Source organism: Hordeum vulgare, chromosome 7H (assembly GCF_904849725.1).
Source record: "Hordeum vulgare subsp. vulgare chromosome 7H, MorexV3_pseudomolecules_assembly, whole genome shotgun sequence".
NCBI classification, from domain to species: domain Eukaryota; kingdom Viridiplantae; phylum Streptophyta; class Magnoliopsida; order Poales; family Poaceae; genus Hordeum; species Hordeum vulgare.
The window spans coordinates 589,530,871-589,551,222 of NC_058524.1; the positions used below are offsets into that span (position 1 = coordinate 589,530,871).

Sequence of the window (20,352 nt, forward strand, 5' to 3'; positions counted from 1 at the left end):
AAACAACAACAAATGCGATCAAAATCGCAACAAAGGTAACAATTGACCCGACGGCATAATGATACCAAGCCTCTTTACTAATTGCATATTTTCTAATCTTTCTAATCTTCAGACGCATTGCGTCCATCTCGCTCTTGTGACCATCGACGACACCGGCAAGAACCTTTTCCAAGGTCATCTTCTCTCTTTTAGTTTTTCCAACCTTTCTTCAGTTTTTTTCAATCTTTCTTTCAAGCCAACATTTTCTTGTTCAACTAAGTGTAACTTCTCAACAATAGGGTCGATTGGCATTTCCGGTTCCACTACCTCCTAGATAAAAATATCTATGTCAAGTTGGTCGGCGTAATTAATTGTCATATAATCAGGAAATGAAAATATGTAGTTATAAAAGATAATATACCACATCCGAATCATAGACTGGACGAGGGCCAACGGGGACGGATATCAAAACCATGGCGCTATACATATAAAAAAAATCTTACACAATAAGAAAATTATATACAAGTAAATATGTAAATCATACAAATCAAAATTTGTTTTGGTAAATAAAAACAATAGGCTCACCAAGGTTGTGTCGGTGACGGGGCGATCGACGGCGGTGAGGAAGGGGACAAGGCGCGCGACACTAAAAAAACCACAAATCATAATTAAATTTGAGCTCAAATTGCATATGTATACATAACAAATGATGAACTCTCTCTAGCTTAGGCATTTCATCAAACACCTAGCTAGCACAACAAAAATGAAATGAGCAAGAAAACGAGCAAAACTTGCAATACCGGAAGAGGGAATGTTGATGCTAACCGTAGGACCGATGGGTGCCAACAATCTTGACAAATGGTGGAGAAAAATGGGGATGGATTAGAGCTCCCAAGAGGAAGGAGAGAGCAAAAATGGAGTTGAGCTCGAGCTAGAAAAAATGGGATGGAATATAGGGATGCTCGGGGAGGAAGGAGAGGAGGGCTTTAGGACCGGTTTGTGTCAAAAACCGGTGCTAAAGGGTCTGACAGCGGGGCCCCGCAGTTGCTGCAAAAATGAGAAAACCTTTAGCAGCGGTTTGTGATACAAACCGGTTCTAAAGGGTCTGTCCACTGGGCCCCCCTCCCTGCAGCAAACGGTCCAAAAACCTTTAGGACCGGTTTGTGTTACAAACCGGTCCTAAAGGCCTTGCGGCCATTTGCTGCAGGGAGGGGGCCCAGCGGACAGACCCTTTAGAACCGGTTTATATCTAATCCGGGTCCAATGTGGTTGGCTCAATGCCCTGTTTTCTACTAGTGACTGTGCTTCATTTCTTTGTTGTTGTTTTTTTGTTAGGGGTGTCTAGAACTCATTTAGATGAAATATAATTTAATCTCATTCACCTGAAAAACAAAAAACAGATATAAAGTAGTACTATAATCCATGTCGACACACGCGCATCTTATAAACTAAAACTCACCTAGATATGTTCTAGCAAAATCGTATTTGGTTCCCTTTTTTCTCTTGTTCATTCATTGCAAGTCAGGTTTTTTCTTGTGCTATTTTTTGTTCCGGTTTTATCCTCTTGATGTTGTGGGATGCGATCTCGTGCCCTTCGTCGGCTTATGATGAGTTACAACGGTGTCGCCGCCGCCAAGTGGAACCCTAGATTTTAGGATAAAACCTAAGCGGGTTGGAGGTACTAGTGACCAATTATTATGAATCAAATCAACGGATATAAAAGGGTGATGGAAAGAGAACCAAGGAATTTTCTTCCCTTTATTATTAGGTAAATAAAAGATAAAGATACACAAAGAGAAAAAAACCATTTTAGTCTCTCAAGCAGTGTTTTCTATTTTGACTTGAACTTTTTGTGGTTGGTACTTGATAGGTAGATACTCCCTCCGTTTTTAAATATAAATTTTTTTAAAGGTTTTACTAGTTGACTACATACGGACGTATACAGACATATTTTAGACTATGTATTCACTCATTTTGTTTTGTATGTAGACTTTTAATAAAATATCTTAAAAGACTTATATTTAGGAACGGAGGGAGTACTACGTACTAGGATACGTTTTGTGTGCGCGTCAACTTTCATCAGCAACTTCCCCGCATATAACATAAGGAAGAACTTCTATGAGCAACTTTTGACTAGTGTGCCAAGGCGGAATGCTCGGCGAATGTTCTCCTTAAACAACTTTTGTTTGACAAACACCGATAGATACAGGGAGAGCAGCCGTTCTGGACACATGCAACATTTTATTCATTTGGATATGTGGGTACGTACAGCTTGTCGTGACCGTGATTAAACTAATAACGGTGGTTGGCTAATGGTAATGAACGTCTGTGACACGCTGCCGGCATGATTAATCTTAACTACTACTCCTTTCGCCTCATAATATAAAAGGGTTTTTAATATATTCGTAATGTAAAAGATGTTCTTTATATTATATAAGACGGGGAAGTACTCCCTATGTCCCGAAATAACTAACTGTCACTTCATTTATTTTTTAGATTTTATTTATATGTTTAAATTTAAATTTTTTTAAGCTGATATCATGGTAGCATGTACTCCCTCCGTTTCTAAATATAAGACCTTTTAGAGATTACATTATAAACTAAATACGGATGTACATAGACATATTTTATAGTATAGATTCGCTCATTTTGTTCTGTATATAGTCTTGTAGTGAAATTTCTAAAAGGTTTTATATTTAGATACGGAGAGAGTACATGATACTTTCCTATGATCAGTTTGCCACTGTAGCAGCACAACATCCAGCTAACTGGTAGAAAAAAAAGTTACTCGTGCGCCAGGAGGTCACATGCATCAAATAGGTCTCTGTCCGTACGTCTAGAAATATGAGTTAGGGCATCTACAACCATGATTATCAAATCCAACGCCGGACGTGTTCACGAGCAGTGATCGGTTGGTCCTTAAATTCTCGTTCGCACATGCGTGTATCTCATACTCCCTCCGTTCCTAAATATAAGTCTTTTAAGAGATTTCACTAGTGGTCTACATACGAAGCAAAATGAATGAATCTATATACTAAAGTATGTCTATATACATCCGTATATAGTCCATTAGTGGAATCTCTAAAAAGACTTATATTTAGGAACGGATGGAGTATACGACATTCTATATCCATATTACATATGCAACGTGATAGAATACCCTATGTAGATCAAACAACAACAAAGTTTTAAATAGCGGACTACGACAAATAGCGTCGGGCCTCTAAATCCGCTATAGCGGGCTATAACGGTATATTTATACATGATACCATTTAGCGGCACCTTGCTGAAAAGGCTATAGCGGGGCTATAGCGGGCTATTTAAAACTATGAACAACAGACAAAGAAACTGGCATCAAACGAACAACAAAATGCACATGAACCCACTTTACATCACCAAAGTTCATCGCCGCACAGGTTCTAAACTTAAACAACTAAAACTGATAATAATAAAACTACGAGGGGTGTTCTCATCACTTCCTCGCCGACCATTTGCCCTTCTGGTCGGCGATGCATCTGTAAGCGTCCACATCTGGTGGTGGATCGGTCGGGCCGTTGTCACAGGAGCCTTGGTGGTCAACGTCAGAGGACGAGGAGTCAGAGAGGACGACGAGCCTCTTTATCCGTTGGACGGCCCTATCCTGCTGCCGCTTGAGCTTCACCAGTCGATCCGCCTCTACAGCCTGATGCTCCACTGGTCAATAGCAAGCCGGAGCGCCTTGATGTTCTTCCTTCGTCGCCGTCGAGCTTCCGTCGCCTCTGTCGTAGGCGACCGACAGTAGACCCAAGCGAGGAACCACTAGTCCTCGTCCGGCTCTGCCGGCAACCCGTGGTGGCGGCACATGGATTGCTCCGCCGCGTCCCCCTCCCCTGCCTACTGCATCTCATAGCGAGCAGCGCGCCTACGATTCCAGCATACGCGCCCGAGTGGATGGAGCGGGCACTAGCCCCCCCCCCTCCCTGTTGCCCCTAACGCAACCGCAGCCGGTTGGGAAAGAGGACGACGGATGGGCCGCATGGATTACGGAGCGCTTGCAAAGCTAGGCGCGGGCCAGAAGGGGACAACTCCGACAACACGCTACGCCAACGGGGGACAGACGAGAGGGAAGATCCGGAACTACCATCCGTGTCCACCTTCGACCTCTCCAAGGCAATGCGAAGGGCCAGCTCCTCGTCGACATCGAGATCGAAACAGAGCAGTTGCTGAAGCTCGACATGGTCGTTGAAATCGTCAAAGTGGATCAAAATCAAAGGAGGAGAGAAAAAGAGACGAAGCGGGAGCAGAGTGAAGTGAGTTAATGTTTTCAGATATGTGGTTTTTGTGGGGCGGGGTGGGCTCGCTGACGCGCTTAGGCCATCTCATATCCCTCCTACATTTAGGCTGGATATGAGGGGCGCCAAACAACCCAAACGTTTAATACCGGTTTGAGACGCTTAGATGGATCATCTTTTTTTACCGTCAATGATTTGGCGGCCTGGGCGTATAAGATGCGCTAATATTTTCTAAATTGGATGTATGTAGTCATTTTTTGTGTTTATTTACCCATTTCATCCATATGTGGTTTATATATTAAAATATTTGAAACATCTTGTACTTCCGAACGGAGGGAGTACATCTGACGCGCCTATGATACATGCAAAGAAAATCGTTCGGTCACTATTATACGCAAGGGAGCTGGCCAAGTCTGAGTCTTGACGCCAGTGAAGCTGTCGATAGTCATGCCCAATTGTCGCCGTGTGCAGCCGCACATTTCTCCAGATACAACCCGTAGTTTCTCCTCAAACACCACGCATGCTCGGCGAATTCAGCCTGCAGGTAGAAGCTGAAATTTCATACGGCGACCAGAAGCCTGCAACAAAGCAGGCTGTCAGGAACCAATCAAAACCCGAAGGCAGCGAGCACAAAGTTTTGCATTGAACCGGCTTCCCACCCATCCAATAGAAGAGAACGCAATGGAAGGAGATGACAACAATTAACAACCAAGAAGGCATCATCAAGACATCTCATCCATAAAATCAGGGAAGCAATGCTGTGTGGCCATGACATCCAAAAGTATAACCAAATTTCCGATCAAAATACCAGTAGTGTGTGCTTCAGCGTCGTCGCTGTGCAGATATTGCTCCGACGGTCACGAGAGACCATCAGGCGAATATGTGGAACGGCCTTCCAGCTCTCACCAAGGGCAGGCTTTGGAGCTTCGTTCCCGGCGACCATATGATTCGTTACCTAGAGTAACACAAAATGGTTGGTTGATGGATAGAGATGATAATTGCATTATTTTTGCTTCACATCTGACCCAAATACAAAAATTCTAGCATCTAAGCCTAATAATCCGTGAATGCTTTGCAGGAAGTCAAGTAAGAAAATTAGAAGTGCAAGGTTTTCTTCTTTGATAAGATACAGTTACAGGATTTTTTACTCTTCTCTCCAACGAGTACGGCTCTCACTGGGGACATGAAACCTGACAGACAGGTAAATTCAGGGACTACAGCTTAATATAAAATGGATATGTACGTAGAAAAATACACCCTACTCAGCAGTTCACCCACAAACTACCCTCTGATAAAGTAAACAGGAACAAAATAATACAGTAGATGGGACGAAACTTCTCCAAATGCACAGTATAAAGATGAATGAGTACCAATCAAGATAGAGCAGGCGGAATTACCAGAGCAGATAGATTGTGCTTATGTGCCAACTTCTTAAGAATCATCGCCACCGATATCATCATCGACCGCCCTGCCGAGTTTAATACAGGTTCACAGAAAAGAAACAACATTTGTTTTAGTTCAGGCGAAACTTAAAAGAATGTTTAAGGATGCCCTCTCAGCAAGCAATCATGTCAGCAAATAATGTTTTTAGGAACTCAAATTATTGACAAAGACACAGTGAACTATTATCAATTCAAAGTATCAGTGTCAGGCTGCATATTTATGAATTAGTTGGGCTGTGTTGTTCAAGTTAATGACTAAACAATCTATCTTGCTCAATATGATCGCTACACCAATTTTCTACATTTCGCAACTCAAAAAATCATATATATTATCTCTCTCTTGGGACAATGATAGTTAAGGCGTGACTTACTTCTAGTATAGCTGAAGTGCTCTACTACATCATATAATGTACAAAATAATCAATCAGAAAAGGATTTGCAAGAACCTTGTGAATTCTCCCCGCCAATAATGGGAGCAAGTAGAGATGATACAGAGTCAATGATAAGCAGGCATATCTTGTTACCGTCATGATGTACCTATTAAGCTTGTGACATGTGAGAGAAGAGTTCAGGATAATAAAAAGGGAGATTGGAGACAATCCTATTTCTCTTAATACTAACCTTGCCATTCAATGAGACTTCAAGTTGATCTAGTACTTCAAACAAAGCAAATATATCAAATACGGACTCACAAATGATACTGCTCATGACCCTCTTAAGCCTCACATCCTTCGGCTGCATGTTGGAAATCGGGTATTTAGAGATCACATGGTCAAGAAGTTGTAGGGTAATCTAATGATTGCCAAAGCAAACGCCATTCTACTTACACCACAAGAATGGAAAAAGATATGACAACTCCCTGAAGAGCGAAGAGAATAGGTAGGAGCAAAGCAGGAGCACGGATCCCTGGTTTATCACTAACCTCTTTGATCAAAGAGACGGGAAGTTCATCCAGAATACAAGCAATTCGGCTAGGGGAGAATGAATTACTAGTATCCAAGTAGAGAACAGCACCCATATGCCTTGCTGCAACATGAGCAGCAGAATACAGACAGACCTGCAGTTGATGTGCATAAGTACATGGAGTAAATAACAGCTTATGCATTATAAGCAACTCTGCAGTTTTTCGATGGCACAGTGTTTCATCACAGGTAACCATATTAGTCATCTTGAAGTTGAGAAAGATCAATCGTGTTTTTCACCTGCGTTTTACCCGAAGATGACTGGCCGGTTATTTCTGTCAACTGGCCTTTGCGCAGCCCACCTCCAAGAAGCGTGTCGATGCTGGGAATTCAGGACATGACAAATTATAATACGTACATTCTACTACTGCAGCTTAAGACAGTGCGATTTTCCGCATGATGATGGGGAGGTTCTCTAGATGGACATGAGCAGGTTCATGACACGAGGCATCAGTTGACAGGGAACCAAATGATTACATTCAAGATAGGAGTACCCTTCGAGTCCGGTAGGGAGGAAATGCTTTCTTTCTGCCGCGTCTTCGAGCAGCTGCGTCCCATCCGACCATGGTATGCACCGATCTTCGACACGAGGCTGCTCTTCGTTCATGTCCTGTATCACCTCACAAGCGAAGCAGCGAAAAACTTGAAATGCGCAATGCATAAACACAGTTTGTAGTATTACAGTTCGATTTCGGCTCAAGAATTGATAGTGCTCAATGCATCGGTTATCTGTTTAGAAGCACTAGGAATTACCATGTGGGCTCTCCCTGTCCAGAGCTGAGCAGCGGGGAAGCAGTGCAGCAGGCCAACGACTCCCCCCTGCGTCTCCCTCGGCGTCGGCGCTCGGAGTAGGAGGTGCGGAGGGCAGCCAGTAGCCGACGGAGGCCGGAGGGTACGGGGGAGCACTGCCGTCGAGCCGCGCCGTCGCAGGCGGGGGAGCCGGAGGGGGGGGGGGGGGGCAAGCAGTGGCGGGGCAGCAGTACGGAATGGGGCGCGGCTCACGCGGTCGTAGCTTGGGGACGGGAGGGCAGCGGGGCTTCGGTCCAATGGCGGCGCGGCGGAGCAGAGGCGGCGGCCGGCGGGGCAGGGGAACGGGATCGAACATGGAACGCCTGCCTCTGCCGGCTTAGTGGGCCTCCCAGTGCGTGCCTTAGTGGGCTGTTGTGGTTGGGCTGGATCCCAGGACGTTTTTACAGTTGGATCATTCAATTTCAAAGATGCTCTTTCATCTTCAAGGACGTGTTGTTGTTGTTGTTGTTGTTGTACATCAAGGAAATTCCTATTTAGCGCTTATGCGCCTGTTCGCAAACGGCCACATGTAATGCTTCCCTCTACTTGTATGAAGCGGGGATCTACTTTATTCGCTTATAAATATTAAAAAAGGGAGGGTTACCACGCGACCACTTCCTTCGGCGCAAGGGACACCAACCACTACGATATTGATAACTACATGTTACAAACATGTTACTTTCGTTATTATTTGTTTCTTCGATCGCGGGAATCCTACAATTTTAGGAAGCTTCCAGAACCTTCCCAAATTGTTTTTACCAGATTCGCTAGTCATTTGCGGGGCTGTTTAATTCGGGTTTTATTTTTTCATTTTATATTTATTTTAATGCGTCAATATTTTCAAAATTGTTACTTTGATCAAAATTTACGATTTTATTTATTAAATAATAAAGATGAACTTTTCTGACATGTTTTGAACTCTTTTAAAATTTTATGAACTTTTTTCAAAATTTTATGAACTATTTTAAAATTTGATGATTTTTTCAATTTTTTATGAAATTTTATCATATTTATTTAAAAAATTGAAGAACTTTTTTCAACCTATGATTTTTTTTTAATTGGTGGATTTTGTAAAATAAACAGTACAACGAAATATTAAATGTGCAGGCGTCAGACTCGAAACAGACAGAAATGGCCAGACTTGAAACCGTCCTGAACAGTAATTATGCAGGCGCCAAGCTAGCTGAAGCGCCGACTAAGGCCTCCCGGACACCAATATTGACGCACATATTCTCAAAAAAATAAAAAATAAACAATATTGACACACATACTCTTGCTAAGCACGCCCTGGGATTTTCATTTGGACATCATATGTGGCTCCTTAATACTGCAGATGTAAAATATATTCCTATGAACCTTGTTTAAGATCGTTAGTAAAGAGCGTGGTTAGACTAAAAAACATGTAAATATGTTTTGATGATTTTTTTAAAGTAAAAAACCAGGAATCGGAAAAACACCAAGAAAAATCCAGAAAAACGAAAAAACAAATGAAAGAGAAAACGATAAAAGAAGAGCGGAAACTAGAAAAGAAAAACCGAAAGTGTACTTCGTGCTTTTAAGTTTTTTGAGAAGTACAACTATGTTTTTTCTTTTTTCGGAAGCACATTTGTCATTCTCGTGAAAGTAAATATTTTTTGGGAATCACAAATATGATTGTCCCATTTTCGGGGTAGCACAAGACAATGCTTCTCATGCACTCGTGGAAAAGTACTTCTTCCCAGAAAACATTTTTTCTATCAAAAGCTAGCGAAAACAAAGTAGATGATAAAAATGCGGAAAAACCCAAAACATGTGAAAAAATAAAATAAAACAAAACCACGAGGGGTGCGCCAAGCGTGCGCACATGGTAGCTACTGGGACACACCACTTGGGGCGCTCGCATGCCAAGAAAGTGACTTCCACAGGAGCCCTCCACTACGACGTGATTTTTCGTAAATAAACTTGGCATGAGTCACACACACCTGTCTTAAACACCCCAAACCCTGTGAAAACCATCCATCCATGCCTTCAACCCAAACCTAGCGATGTGGGTTGATGCGTCCGGACATGCCAATATAAAGGCTTGGCGGGACACGTCCCATGTCAACTTCTTTTATAAAATGGTCGTGTCGTGTCAGTCGAAGGCCTTGACTTGTGTATCGACCTAGCATGTGATATAAAAAAGCCAACACGTCTGGCAACACTAATGGGAGGCTTTCATTCGTTTGCGGCCTTCGGGTCCATTTCGGCTATCCAGGTCTTCTACATTTTCAGAATTCAGGAAATCTATTAAATTAAGGAAATTCTACAAAATATAAGAAATACACAAATTTAGAAAATATAAAAAAGAAAAAGTTTCATATGGATAAATATAGCTATTTTGTAGAAACTTTTAATTAAACTCCTATTGAAGATGAACCCGATAGGAAAAAATAGTATTTCCTCTCGAAACTAATACAAAACCGTTTATAGATTACTAAAATAGTGATCTAAACGCTTTTATATTTGTTTACAGAGGGAATACAAAGCTACTTGCTCGAAAAAGGAAATTACAAAAGAAAAAAAAACTAGAAGATGGGCACATGCCTAAGAAGGCGGAGCCACGTGTCGGTTTGTGACATGCCGGGCCGGGCCACAAAGATGACCGTCCCGAGCAAGACTTGACTTTTGGTATCGGCCTTGATCCATGACGGGCTGGTCTTCGATCCGGCCTTTTTATCGAGGTGTTGTGTGTCGGGTCAGAAATTCGTGTCCGTGGGCTGGCCTTACAAGCACGGCCCATATGCCAGGTTTCTTCCACCTCGTGGATTCTTCCCCGAGCGAAGAGAAACGTTACTCCGTTCCCCCTCTCACGAAAAAGGTGGACCCGCCGGCACGTCGCCGGCGGGGCGAGGGACGGCGCAACCGGAGGAGACGGTAGCGGCGTGCCTCCTCCTCCCTTTCCCCTCTCCCCAATCCAACCGGCGGCACCGCATCCAACCGCAGCGGCGTGAGCTCGGCGGTGACCAGGAGTGGCGACCGCAACGACCCCGTCGCCGGCGTGCTTCTCCCCCGAAGCTGGACTCGTAAGACCACGCTCCTCCCCCTGTTTTTAATTCCCCCCGCTTATCCGCTTAATTTCTATTCTCTCTGGTTCATTAAGTTTTAGTTTCTTGGTCTGGTTCTTGGATAATTTCTAGGGTTCTTGGTCTGGGTGCCAAGATTGGTCATATTTGTTAATATTAGCTCATATGGCTGTCAGATCCCTGTTTTAGTATCTAAGCTGTCTCTTCTCTCTGAATTCAACTAAGGCATGAGGAACAAGGGGGGAGACCGGGAGATAGCTATCAGATCCATGTCTTGGTAGTGGTAAACAATTGTGTAGGTCAATTTATGAAATGTTTTGACTCTGTCCTTGAACTACAGTGTTGCAATGTTTTGGCATCAACACTTGTAAAAAAATTAGCAGGAGCATCAAGATTATCTTAAAAAAAATGTTTTAGTAGTGCTAAACAAGCATAGAATCCCTCCCGGGTAGTAACAGTAACTTTATTGAGGGGGTGGTTAAGCAATGCTAGAAAAAGATTCCATGATGAAATTAAAGTTACACAAACTTATGAAGGTGAGGCTGTATCTTTTTTTGAGAAACAGCACAACAAAAACAGTTTTAGCTCTTTCTGTAGCAATGACAAACATCCTGATATTTTTTTTTGTCAAGATTCATATATACAAATAATTGTACAGCTACCTACATCGCTGCCGGCGCAGTCACATGTCAAGCTAGCTTCTACCAGAGGGACACTTGAGCTTGTGATAGATTGTGGTCACATGCCAAGCTAGCTTAAACCAGAGACACTTGAGTTTGTTGTGCTAAATTAATGTATGTAGCAGTTTAATTTAAACTACCTGATGCATGCAACTATCAGTATTCTACAATCTACATATGCTTGTGCGGTTGTGTTTGTGCCCATACAACTGAAGATCTGAAATCTTTTTTGTTTAGAGTACCAGCCAATTTTCTACAACTGGTTATTAGGTGTTTCAATGCCCAGCTATTTGGCCTTATGTTATATTGTAGCTGCATTTCTGAAGATCTTCTGTCATTTGGTTCAGTAAATGATCTTGTCTTTGTCAATGGGCCACTGCCAAAAAAGAAAAGAAAAAAAAAACTCGTTCTTTCATTTGTCTGTGCTAAGAAAGATAGACTGAAAAAAGGTTCTCCTTTATTACGCTTTCTTTCGTTTATCAACAAGGGAAAAGATAGGATTGAGGTGCCCTTAGTTTCAGTTGTACTCCCTCTGTCCCAAAATAAGTGACTCAACTTTGTACTAAAGTTAGTACAAAACTGAGTCATTTTTGAGTCACTTATTTTGAGACGGAGGGAGTAGAATCAATGAAAATATGCTTCTTTGTGTTTGAATGTAGAGATATATCCTTTTCTTTGTGTGAGATGACAAATATATCCTTCTCTTTTTGTGAGATGACAAATATGCTTCTTTAGGTTAAAAACACCACCTTCCTCTTGGCAATATTTTTCTGCTGATGCTTGGACAGATTGACTCGGTACCTGTCACCAAATTCTGTCTCTCTGGTATATATCTTGTCATTATTTCTCTGCTGACTTGATTGTTGATTGCAAAAAAAAAAAAGACTGCTATTATTTACATTCTTTCTTTGTTCATGTATACATTCTTCTGTGCACTAATTGCGCTTCATTGCCAATACACTGCATCAATCATCACAAAAGTGCATCAATAATTTACAGATGGACCATATCCAACGCAGATGATGCATTTTTGCCAGATGATAGAAATGTGTGTTTGCTTCATCTGCGTTGGACATGGTCCACGTCTTATCGTGAATTTGCTGGCTGTACTAGCCAGAAAAATGTACACATAGTTCCATTCTTCACGAGGTTGGAGGATGGAAACATATTAGTAGTTACTGTATATTCATTTGATACTCAGATTTGTCATGTTCAGCACATTCCTCCCTCCCAGTCATTAGTCTATACTTTCTATTTCCATGTCCATTATGTCATCTGTCATTTTCTGTAGCCCCTAAGACAACAAGGAATTTCAAATGCATAAAAGAAAATGTATTGTAAACATGTCCAACATAAACTTAGAAGCGAAAATTCCTATCCTTAGCTCATGCTTTACTATTATGTTCTATGTAGGCAAATCCTGGTAGAGCTAGTATCAACAATGTCAGATCCTGGTAAGGATAGCAATATGCAGCAGCTAGTCCTAATGGCACCACCGGCAAGGGTTTCTGGTGGTGAACTAGTGGCGAAGGCTTCTGTTGGTGACAGTGGAAAGCAGCTGGTGCTGGTGGAGGGTGGAGGAAAGAGCTCGGGAGGGGTCAAGTTAAGGGAGGATGAGGAGGACCTAGAGGTGAAGTTAAGGCGCATCATGGAGAATGTCCCCGTCCGTGTCAGCAACACCTCTGGGTCTTCTGCTGGTTCTGGCTCTGGCGACTTCCACCAGGTACTCTTTCTCTCTCCCAGTCTCTCACAAGTGGTTAATTCAGCTAAAATGATTGTTAGGTTGGATCATTTTTTTATCTTTTTCTCATTATGCGGATGAGACTCACATATAACTCTACATTATAGCTATAATGAGATTTATTTGTCAATGAGCACTTTTGAGTAGATGGTTGCAATGTTTTGGTGCAGTTGCCATTTTATTGAATTTTGGGTCTAAATAGTTCTTTGGTGTCTACATAAGAAAAGAAAAAACATGGTGCTTGTGTAAAAAAAAATGCATGTACAGAAGACCCATTACCTGTTGATGTTCGTAAGAGTACTGACAGTATTGAAAGCACTTGAGTAAATTTTGTATATGCTGTTATGCAGTTGGCTATACCAAAACAACAAGATGTTTAAAATTTGCTCTGTCTTGAATATCTGGAATGCAAGTTGTTGTGGATTTTAAGGTAACATCACTGAATTGAAAAAAGAAAATAATATGTTTTGCTGCATCACTTAAGTAATGGGAGGTTATAAGGCTGATGAATGAGTACATTTTGATAAAAGGTGAATGTCTATTAAGTTTTGATGTGATATAAGAGAAGGGATCAGATACAGGATCTTTGTATTTGTAGCTTAGGTGTGATCATAGGCATTATCACATGATAATTGGAAGTTCCAGTGGCTTATGAGTGCTGAAATAGAACGGAAGCCAGGCCAGAATTGCTACCAGCCTACCAGGAGAAGATTTAGTGTTTTGCTAGTCACAACTCTTCATTTGAGTTACTAAAATGTAGTACAATCCTAGTTTAACTTTAAAACTTTAAAACTGCTATTGACTTGTGTGTTGGTTCAGATTGATGCATACAATCACTGTCAGTGACTGGGTGGGACAAAAGGTTGTCATTATAACAGTGGAGGTTCGTGATAATAATAAACTCAAGACATATTTTGTCCGTCATGTTTGGTCACCAGAATTCTATCTCACATCCTTGATTCGGGTAACATCATAGCAGCTGAAAATCATGATATATGTATTTGATTCCTCCTGTTCCAACATTCACAGAGCTAGAGCAATTTTTTTCTTGACGTGTTCTCAAGTCTCAACCATCTTATTTACTGATCTTTTTTGTGTACAAATATAGCTCCAGATTTCTCAAGTTTCATGACATGAATAGTTTTGAGAACTTGAATGGAAATGCATTCATTGCTAGTTAATAATCTGATGATTTAACTGTAAGCACTCTTGTTTTGACAGTATCGGCAAATGAGGAGAAGGGAACAGGACCGAATAACGAGGATGGAGAGTGATTACGAAAGGAGGAAGCAGGTGGCCGAGTTCAATCTGCGGAGGGAGGAAAGACTCAAAGCAGCCGAGGAGCGTACAGCCAAGAAGCGCCTGAAACGCCAAAAGAAGAAGCAGCGTAAGAAAGAAAAGCGGAGTAAACCAGACGGTGGTGGCGAGGAGGAACCCAAAAGCAAAGTGCCTAACAGAGTGGAGGAGTCCTCAGACGACGATGAGGGTTCGGATTACGAGGGCGACGACAAGTTTAAGCAATGCCAATGAAGTTGCGACTAAACTGCAGACCGCCATTCCTGGATATTGTTTTTCACCAGTAGAGATTCCGGATGGTGTGGAAGGATGTCAGTCGCTCCATGGTTTGGCTGTCGGCATGAACTAACATCGGGTGCTTGTTCTTGTAGTAATAGAGACTCGGAAACATACTATATTGGGGCATTGGGCGCTCTGTTAGTTTTCTGGAAACGCTTTGTTTGCTGCCGTAAGATGCCAGTGGGCATTCTACTGGATGGGCCATTTGTTTCTTGTTATCAATTACTCCTTCGGCCCGGAAATGCTTGCTGTGGTGGTAATTTGGCAATTTAGTCATTGTGGAATCCCCTCACTCCCCATGGCGAACCATGGCAAGAAGGTTTTTGATCTGCTCTCCAATGGCGGCGAGCCGGAGGTGGCCCTGCCGGTCATTGACCACCTCCTCGGTCACCAACCCCGCAGCAGCCATGAGTCCCATGAAGTTTTGTCGTGAATGGTAAGACCAAGCTGCTTAGAGCATCTCTAACAGATGCCCTATCTTATATGCAATTTTTGATGTTGTAGGGCACCTGTTTTAGCGTTTTAAGGAATGAAAAACTTTTTTGCTTTTTCAGATGCTCTATTTTAGGGCATCCGCCTTCTATAGCTGCCCTATTTTAGGGCACCGCAGCCGAAACGCACCACTCGTTTTTTATTGATATTTGAGAGATAGAAATGATCATACATACATATATATATATATATATATACATATATATATATATATATGATCATCAAACATTGCAAAAAATATCGCACACAAATTAAGTTCAATCGGTAGCATAGATAGTTCAAATCATCTCACAAAACGACACATAGTTCAAAGCATAAAAAGAAACGATCACAACACATCTCAAGCCTTGGTGTTGTGGACATCACCGCCCTTGTCCTTCTCGGTGCTTGCTTGTTGAGTAGGGATCAAACCCGTGCTCATGTTGGGCGTAGGAGGTGCCATGAACCTGGCCATGCCTTCTCCCATGGCACCACTCGTGCCAATGCCCCTGACACCTCCTCCCATGCCTCCTCCCATGACACTACTCGTGCCAATGCCCATGCCACATCCTCCCATGCGTCCTCGCATGCCCATGCCACCTCCTACCATGCCTCCTCCCATGCCCATGACGCCTCCCATTAATCCCATGAAGCTCAACCCACCTCCCATACCACCTCTCATGGCGTTCATTGCACCAATTTGCTTCTTGGCCAACACTTGATCACGACATACCTCAATGTATTGGTGTTGCTTCTCATCCATTTTGATTGTATCCATGAACATGAGCTTTTGCTCATTCTCCATCTCAATCTTGGCCTCCTCGATGGCTAGCTTCTTCTCCTCCATGGCAACCTTGCGGCTCTCGACCGCTGCCCTCATCTCCTCGACTGCCGCCCTTATCTCCTCATCCTCCGTCTTTCGCTCGGTCGCTTCTTTGAGCTCCTCCAATTCCTTGAACTTCAATAGCTTCCTCTCCTCATTCATCTCCTTTCCAACTTTCATCATTGCACCGAAGGAGTCCTTGATCTCTGCATCACCATTCTTCTTGTCCTTGGCATATTTCCTTCCCTCGGGCCTCTTGGACTTAGGAATGGAGTGGGGGTGGGGCTTCTCTTTCCCTCATCACTAGATCCTTCATCATCACCATCAACAATGGTGGCATCGTCCTCCACCTTGCACTTCCTCTTGGGTACTTGGAGACCATCACGGTTCTTCAACTTCTCATCATTCTCAAGCTCTTGGAATGCATGATGTAAGGTGAATGATTTCCCCTTCTTGTCCTTGGTAGTTGTCCCCTTTTGCCCTTTCTTGACCCTCTGTTTGAACATGTTTTGCGCGGTGGAGTTCTAAAAATGACAATACATGCAATGAGTGAAAATTAAATGCAACCAACAAAATCTATGGACAAGTGAACTCACTCGGTCGGTCGAATTGGTGCCACTTGGGTTCAACCGGTCCACATTTGCCAAGCAAGCCGCCCACTTTTGGCAATCGACGTTGATCACATGCCACCTATGATGAACGGAACCCATGTTCCGTTCAATGCCACTTGTGTTCTGAGCAACAAAATACTCCCACATACGCACCCAATATGCCTCTTTCGGTTGCTCCACTCCCACGGCCGCATCCAAGCCCACCTTCTTGTATGCATCACAAAGAAACTTGTATTCCGCCACCGTGTAGTTTGCCGCCCTCCCTTTAGCCACGAAACCCTCATCTTCATTGTTAAGATCATACTCTTCCGCATACTCTTGCGATGGAGTGTAGTGTGAGGCGGCAAACGAGTGCACCCCAACACCCATAACATCCATGCAGGTGCCATCATCAAACCTACATGCATTTGCAACCGAATGAGCGATGCAATCTTCGAATAAAATTGAAATACGTACAAAAAATAGATAGAAATTACCTCTCCGGCAATTCATCGAGCACGTTGGAGGCGGCCGGCGTGGGGTTCGGAGATGGCTGGAAAATCGTCTCGGATAACGGCGGGGGCGGTGCAAAATCATCTCGGATAACGGCGGCGGCGGTGCAAAATCGTCATCCACGGTCGGCGCTCACCTTCTTCATCTTTCCCTCGAGCGCCGTCAGCTCACCTCGCTTGCCGCCGCGGCCGGCCCCGGCTGTTTTCGTCCGTGTTCCAGGCGGAACGACATCCTGGACAGCTGCCGGCGATGATTTCCCAACCATGGAGGCGGATCGGGGCGCCGCAAAAGCCCGCCCGGTGAGCAGACGCAACCCTAGGGTTTGCCGACGCCGCGGGGGCGCCATGGGCGGCGCCCGAGAGCATAGATGGGGCGGAGATGGTCGCCGGGGGGGGGGGGGGGGGGAGGTCGGGGAGGGGAGCGTCGTCGCCGTCCATGGCGCAGTGGTCGCCGGAGGTGGTCGAATCAGAGGCGGAGGGTTTAACGCGACGGTTGGAGTTTGCGCGTGGTGAAAATGAAAGGATAGGGCACCCTTCCGCGCGGTCCTATTTGGGTCAGAGAGGGGAAAAAATTGAGGCAGCCCTATTTTAGGGCACGTCATAGGCTGTTGGAGGGCTGTTTTTGGCCTTTCGTGTACCAAAAAGCGTTCTTTTGGGCACGAAGACTAAAATAGGGTATCTGTTTGAGATGCTCTTACCTTGTTGTTTCCTGTTTGGGCGATGGATTTAAGTGCAGATCACTGAAACTTGGTTTCACTCTGTCCTTTTTGGGGGCACAACAACAACATGGAGGAGGAGGTGCTCCTCTTTGTCTGATAATATGGACTAACTTAATTTATATCCATAAGGCAAACCTTAGTTAAGTGTAAATGAAAATTTATATCCCTGATTTATTCCCTTGATGTAAATGGACTAAGGGAGGCAATCCCTATTAACATGGAAACTAAATGTTAACAGTATAACAACAACACTTCACTGAATTTATATCCCTGATGACAATATGGACCAGAAGGTGCTCTGTATTGAAGTGAGATTAAATTCAGAAAAAACACTTTAACTGAATCTATACAACACTTTACTCAATTGAAAATATGATTCTCAATTTATAACACTTAATTGAATTTACACATGGACTTCTAAAACAACTACCCACTAGGCGAGCGGTGAGCTCAGCCACCGCCACCAACCTAGCTAGTATCTTAGAATGATCTCAAAATCTCGCCAAAAATACTTTTGGAATAAAAGAAAGACCTTCTGCCACAGAAAACTAGTTTCTCACCTCACGTCTTTCTTCTTTCATGCCCTGCTCACAAACTTTTCCTTCAATGAATGAATGAACTAGCCGGTTATAGAAGTTTCTGCTCCCAAGTTCAAATGCACCTCGCACTGTGTGATACCAAGTTGGATTTAAATGCACCTCGTACTGTGTGATACCAAGTTGAGTTTTTAACTCTCGCACTGTGTATTACTTGGTCATATAGTACTAGTATCGTGCATATGATATCATTGTATAATACTATTTTCATAATGCATGATGTCATAAATTAGTATCATACTTCCTTCGTCACGGTTTAGAAATCACGGTTAAATTTACGTGCATTTCTACAATAAAAAAAGGTTTATGACCCATTGCATTTAGTCCTAGCAGCTAAGTAGTACTTCATTGTACTATTTCTATATGCATGTATAGTGTGAATACTATTTGTCAGCCCATCTCACAGCTAATCAATAACCACCTAGATTCCAGATAATTTTTCAAACACGTCTTCTAAACCGTGACGGAGGAAGTAGTATAATGAAGTATCAATGTCTATTGTGGAAATGCACGTAAATTTAACCGTGCCTTCTAAATTGTGACGGAGAGAGTATGTTACTCTAACCTTCTCTTTTTCTTTAATTATTTGTCCAATCAGCATGTTTGCTAGTTCCAAGTGCATGATACTAGCTACTATACTCTTACTACACTAGTGGGGACAGGGCCTATAGCCCCGGCCCGTAAGGGCCTTTAGTCCCGGTTCATCGGCGGGACTAAAGGCCTAACCTTTAGTCCCGGTTCATCGGCGGGACTAAAGGCCTAACCTTTAGTCCCGGCCCTGTTTCAAGCCGGGACCAAAGGTGCTCCACGTGGGCGCCTCGGAGCGCCCTCAGGGGCAGGCCCTTTAGTCCCGGGTCTTTACACGGACCAGGACTAAAGAGTTTCAAATTTTGTTTATTTTTGGGTTTTAGGGTTTTAGGGTTTAGGTGTTGGGGAGATTAACGTGATGCCTCGTTTGGTGTTCGGGAATTAGTTTTCATATAATTCTAAATAGAAATAATTATGCATATATATATAAGATTAACTTATCTTACAAGCGAGCATATATATAGAATTATATGGAGATCTGAATTATCGGGACTAGAGCCCGTCTATTCGATTACATGGACCAACATCAGTAATTGCCCCTAGCTACACTAAATCGTCCTTTGTCATTTATAGCTTTCGTCCTCAGAAATGTCGCAAGCTCCTCTGCAACAGCAATCGCGCGTTGCTCTGGTAGGGACTTCTCCCTCATGGTCGTGTACTATATAAGAAGAGGAGATGAATATGAATATCAATCATGATAACAAAGAATGCGGGTAAAAATAGAGGTGTGAATGTTCATTGCTTACATCGTATCTGTGATCCTTGTGCTCAGAGGTAAACGTGCGAATGGTCTCGCAAACATAGTATCCGCATAGATGCGTCCCCCGTGGCTGCTGGTCGCACTTTACGAGAATAGAATATATATAATCAAAATAATAATCTAGCATCATAAATGTATTAAAAATAGAAGTATATCATACTACTACTTACCTGAGCCGCTCTAAAGGTCAGCTTCTCAGGCTCGATACCGGGAGTCACGCACTTGAACCGCTTCCAAACCCTGCCCGACAAGGATAATGATTTGCTAAGTTTTTCATTAATTGATATATCAGAAAATCATCGAAAGAGACCGATAGAGCGCAAGAATGATTGAAATTACCCTTGGAGCATGTCCTGCAGGCTTTGGAACTGTTCCAAGGGTCTCGATAATGGGTCGAAGGCATCAACTCTTCCCTTATCAATTTGAATGTCCAACAGAATCCAATGGAACCTGCACATGTATATATATATATATATGTGTGTGTGTGTGTGTGTGTGTGTGAGTAACTTATCAATTACACTTATAAGTGAATGGACACAACAGAGTAAAGACCCTCACCTGAAGTTGTATGGAAACAATATGTGGTCACAGAAATTTTGATCTGTTAGAAACCTTAGAAGGTTTTCCGCCGTCTCCTTGGGTTTATCAGTTAGCGTCGCTATATGTATTTTATCTGGGTCAATAAACTCAATATTTAGGATGTTCCTATTTTTACAATCCAGAATCTTCATTCTGCATAATAGAGTACAAGTTATATATAGACAATGAATTGAAATAACTAAACAAGTTATATGTAGACAACAAATTGAA

General features: G+C 42.9%; 2 protein-coding genes across 4 annotated transcripts; one reads left to right on the forward strand and one right to left on the reverse strand.

Annotated features, from left to right (window-relative positions):
- Positions 1 to 4,524: 4,524 nt before the first annotated feature.
- LOC123408613 (DNA repair protein RAD51 homolog 4) lies at positions 4,525 to 7,726 on the reverse strand. 2 transcript variants are annotated; one of them, XM_045101677.1, is made up of 9 exons: positions 7,408 to 7,726; positions 7,149 to 7,264; positions 6,895 to 6,976; positions 6,615 to 6,749; positions 6,314 to 6,427; positions 6,139 to 6,229; positions 5,648 to 5,718; positions 5,059 to 5,205; positions 4,525 to 4,828 (listed from the first exon to the last, which is right to left on the reverse strand). In XM_045101677.1, the coding sequence occupies exons 1-9, from the start codon at positions 7,408 to 7,410 to the stop codon at positions 4,784 to 4,786; spliced, it is 804 nt and encodes a 267-aa protein (XP_044957612.1). In that variant the 5' UTR covers positions 7,411 to 7,726; the 3' UTR covers positions 4,525 to 4,783. The 2 variants fall into 2 exon arrangements, with proteins under 2 accessions (XP_044957612.1, XP_044957611.1); XM_045101676.1 differs by lacking the exon at positions 7,408 to 7,726 and having other exon boundaries at positions 7,149 to 7,355.
- Positions 7,727 to 10,244: 2,518 nt separating this feature from the next.
- LOC123407815 (PRKR-interacting protein 1-like) lies at positions 10,245 to 14,725 on the forward strand. 2 transcript variants are annotated; one of them, XM_045101041.1, is made up of 4 exons: positions 10,246 to 10,487; positions 11,903 to 11,992; positions 12,581 to 12,890; positions 14,130 to 14,725. In XM_045101041.1, exons 3-4 carry the CDS (start codon positions 12,609 to 12,611, stop codon positions 14,436 to 14,438), a joined length of 591 nt encoding a protein of 196 aa, XP_044956976.1. In that variant the 5' UTR covers positions 10,246 to 10,487; positions 11,903 to 11,992; positions 12,581 to 12,608; the 3' UTR covers positions 14,439 to 14,725. The 2 variants fall into 2 exon arrangements, with proteins under 2 accessions (XP_044956975.1, XP_044956976.1); XM_045101040.1 differs by lacking the exon at positions 11,903 to 11,992 and having other exon boundaries at positions 10,245 to 10,487.
- Positions 14,726 to 20,352: the final 5,627 nt, after the last annotated feature.

Excerpts from the sequence above, each read along its gene's own strand:
- LOC123408613 (XM_045101676.1), bottom strand. The coding sequence starts at position 7,315 with ATGCATTGCGCATTTCAAGTTTTTCGCTGCTTCGCTTGTGAGGTGATA. Across the intron at positions 6,230-6,313 it reads AAGTCTCATTGAATGGCAAG|GTACATCATGACGGTAACAA; the intron begins GTTAGTATTAAG and ends CAAGCTTAATAG. Across the intron at positions 5,206-5,647 it reads AGCACAATCTATCTGCTCTG|GTAACGAATCATATGGTCGC; the intron begins GTAATTCCGCCT and ends GTGTTACTCTAG.
- LOC123407815 (XM_045101040.1), top strand. The coding sequence starts at position 12,609 with ATGTCAGATCCTGGTAAGGATAGCAATATGCAGCAGCTAGTCCTAATG. Across the intron at positions 12,891-14,129 it reads GCTCTGGCGACTTCCACCAG|TATCGGCAAATGAGGAGAAG; the intron begins GTACTCTTTCTC and ends TTGTTTTGACAG.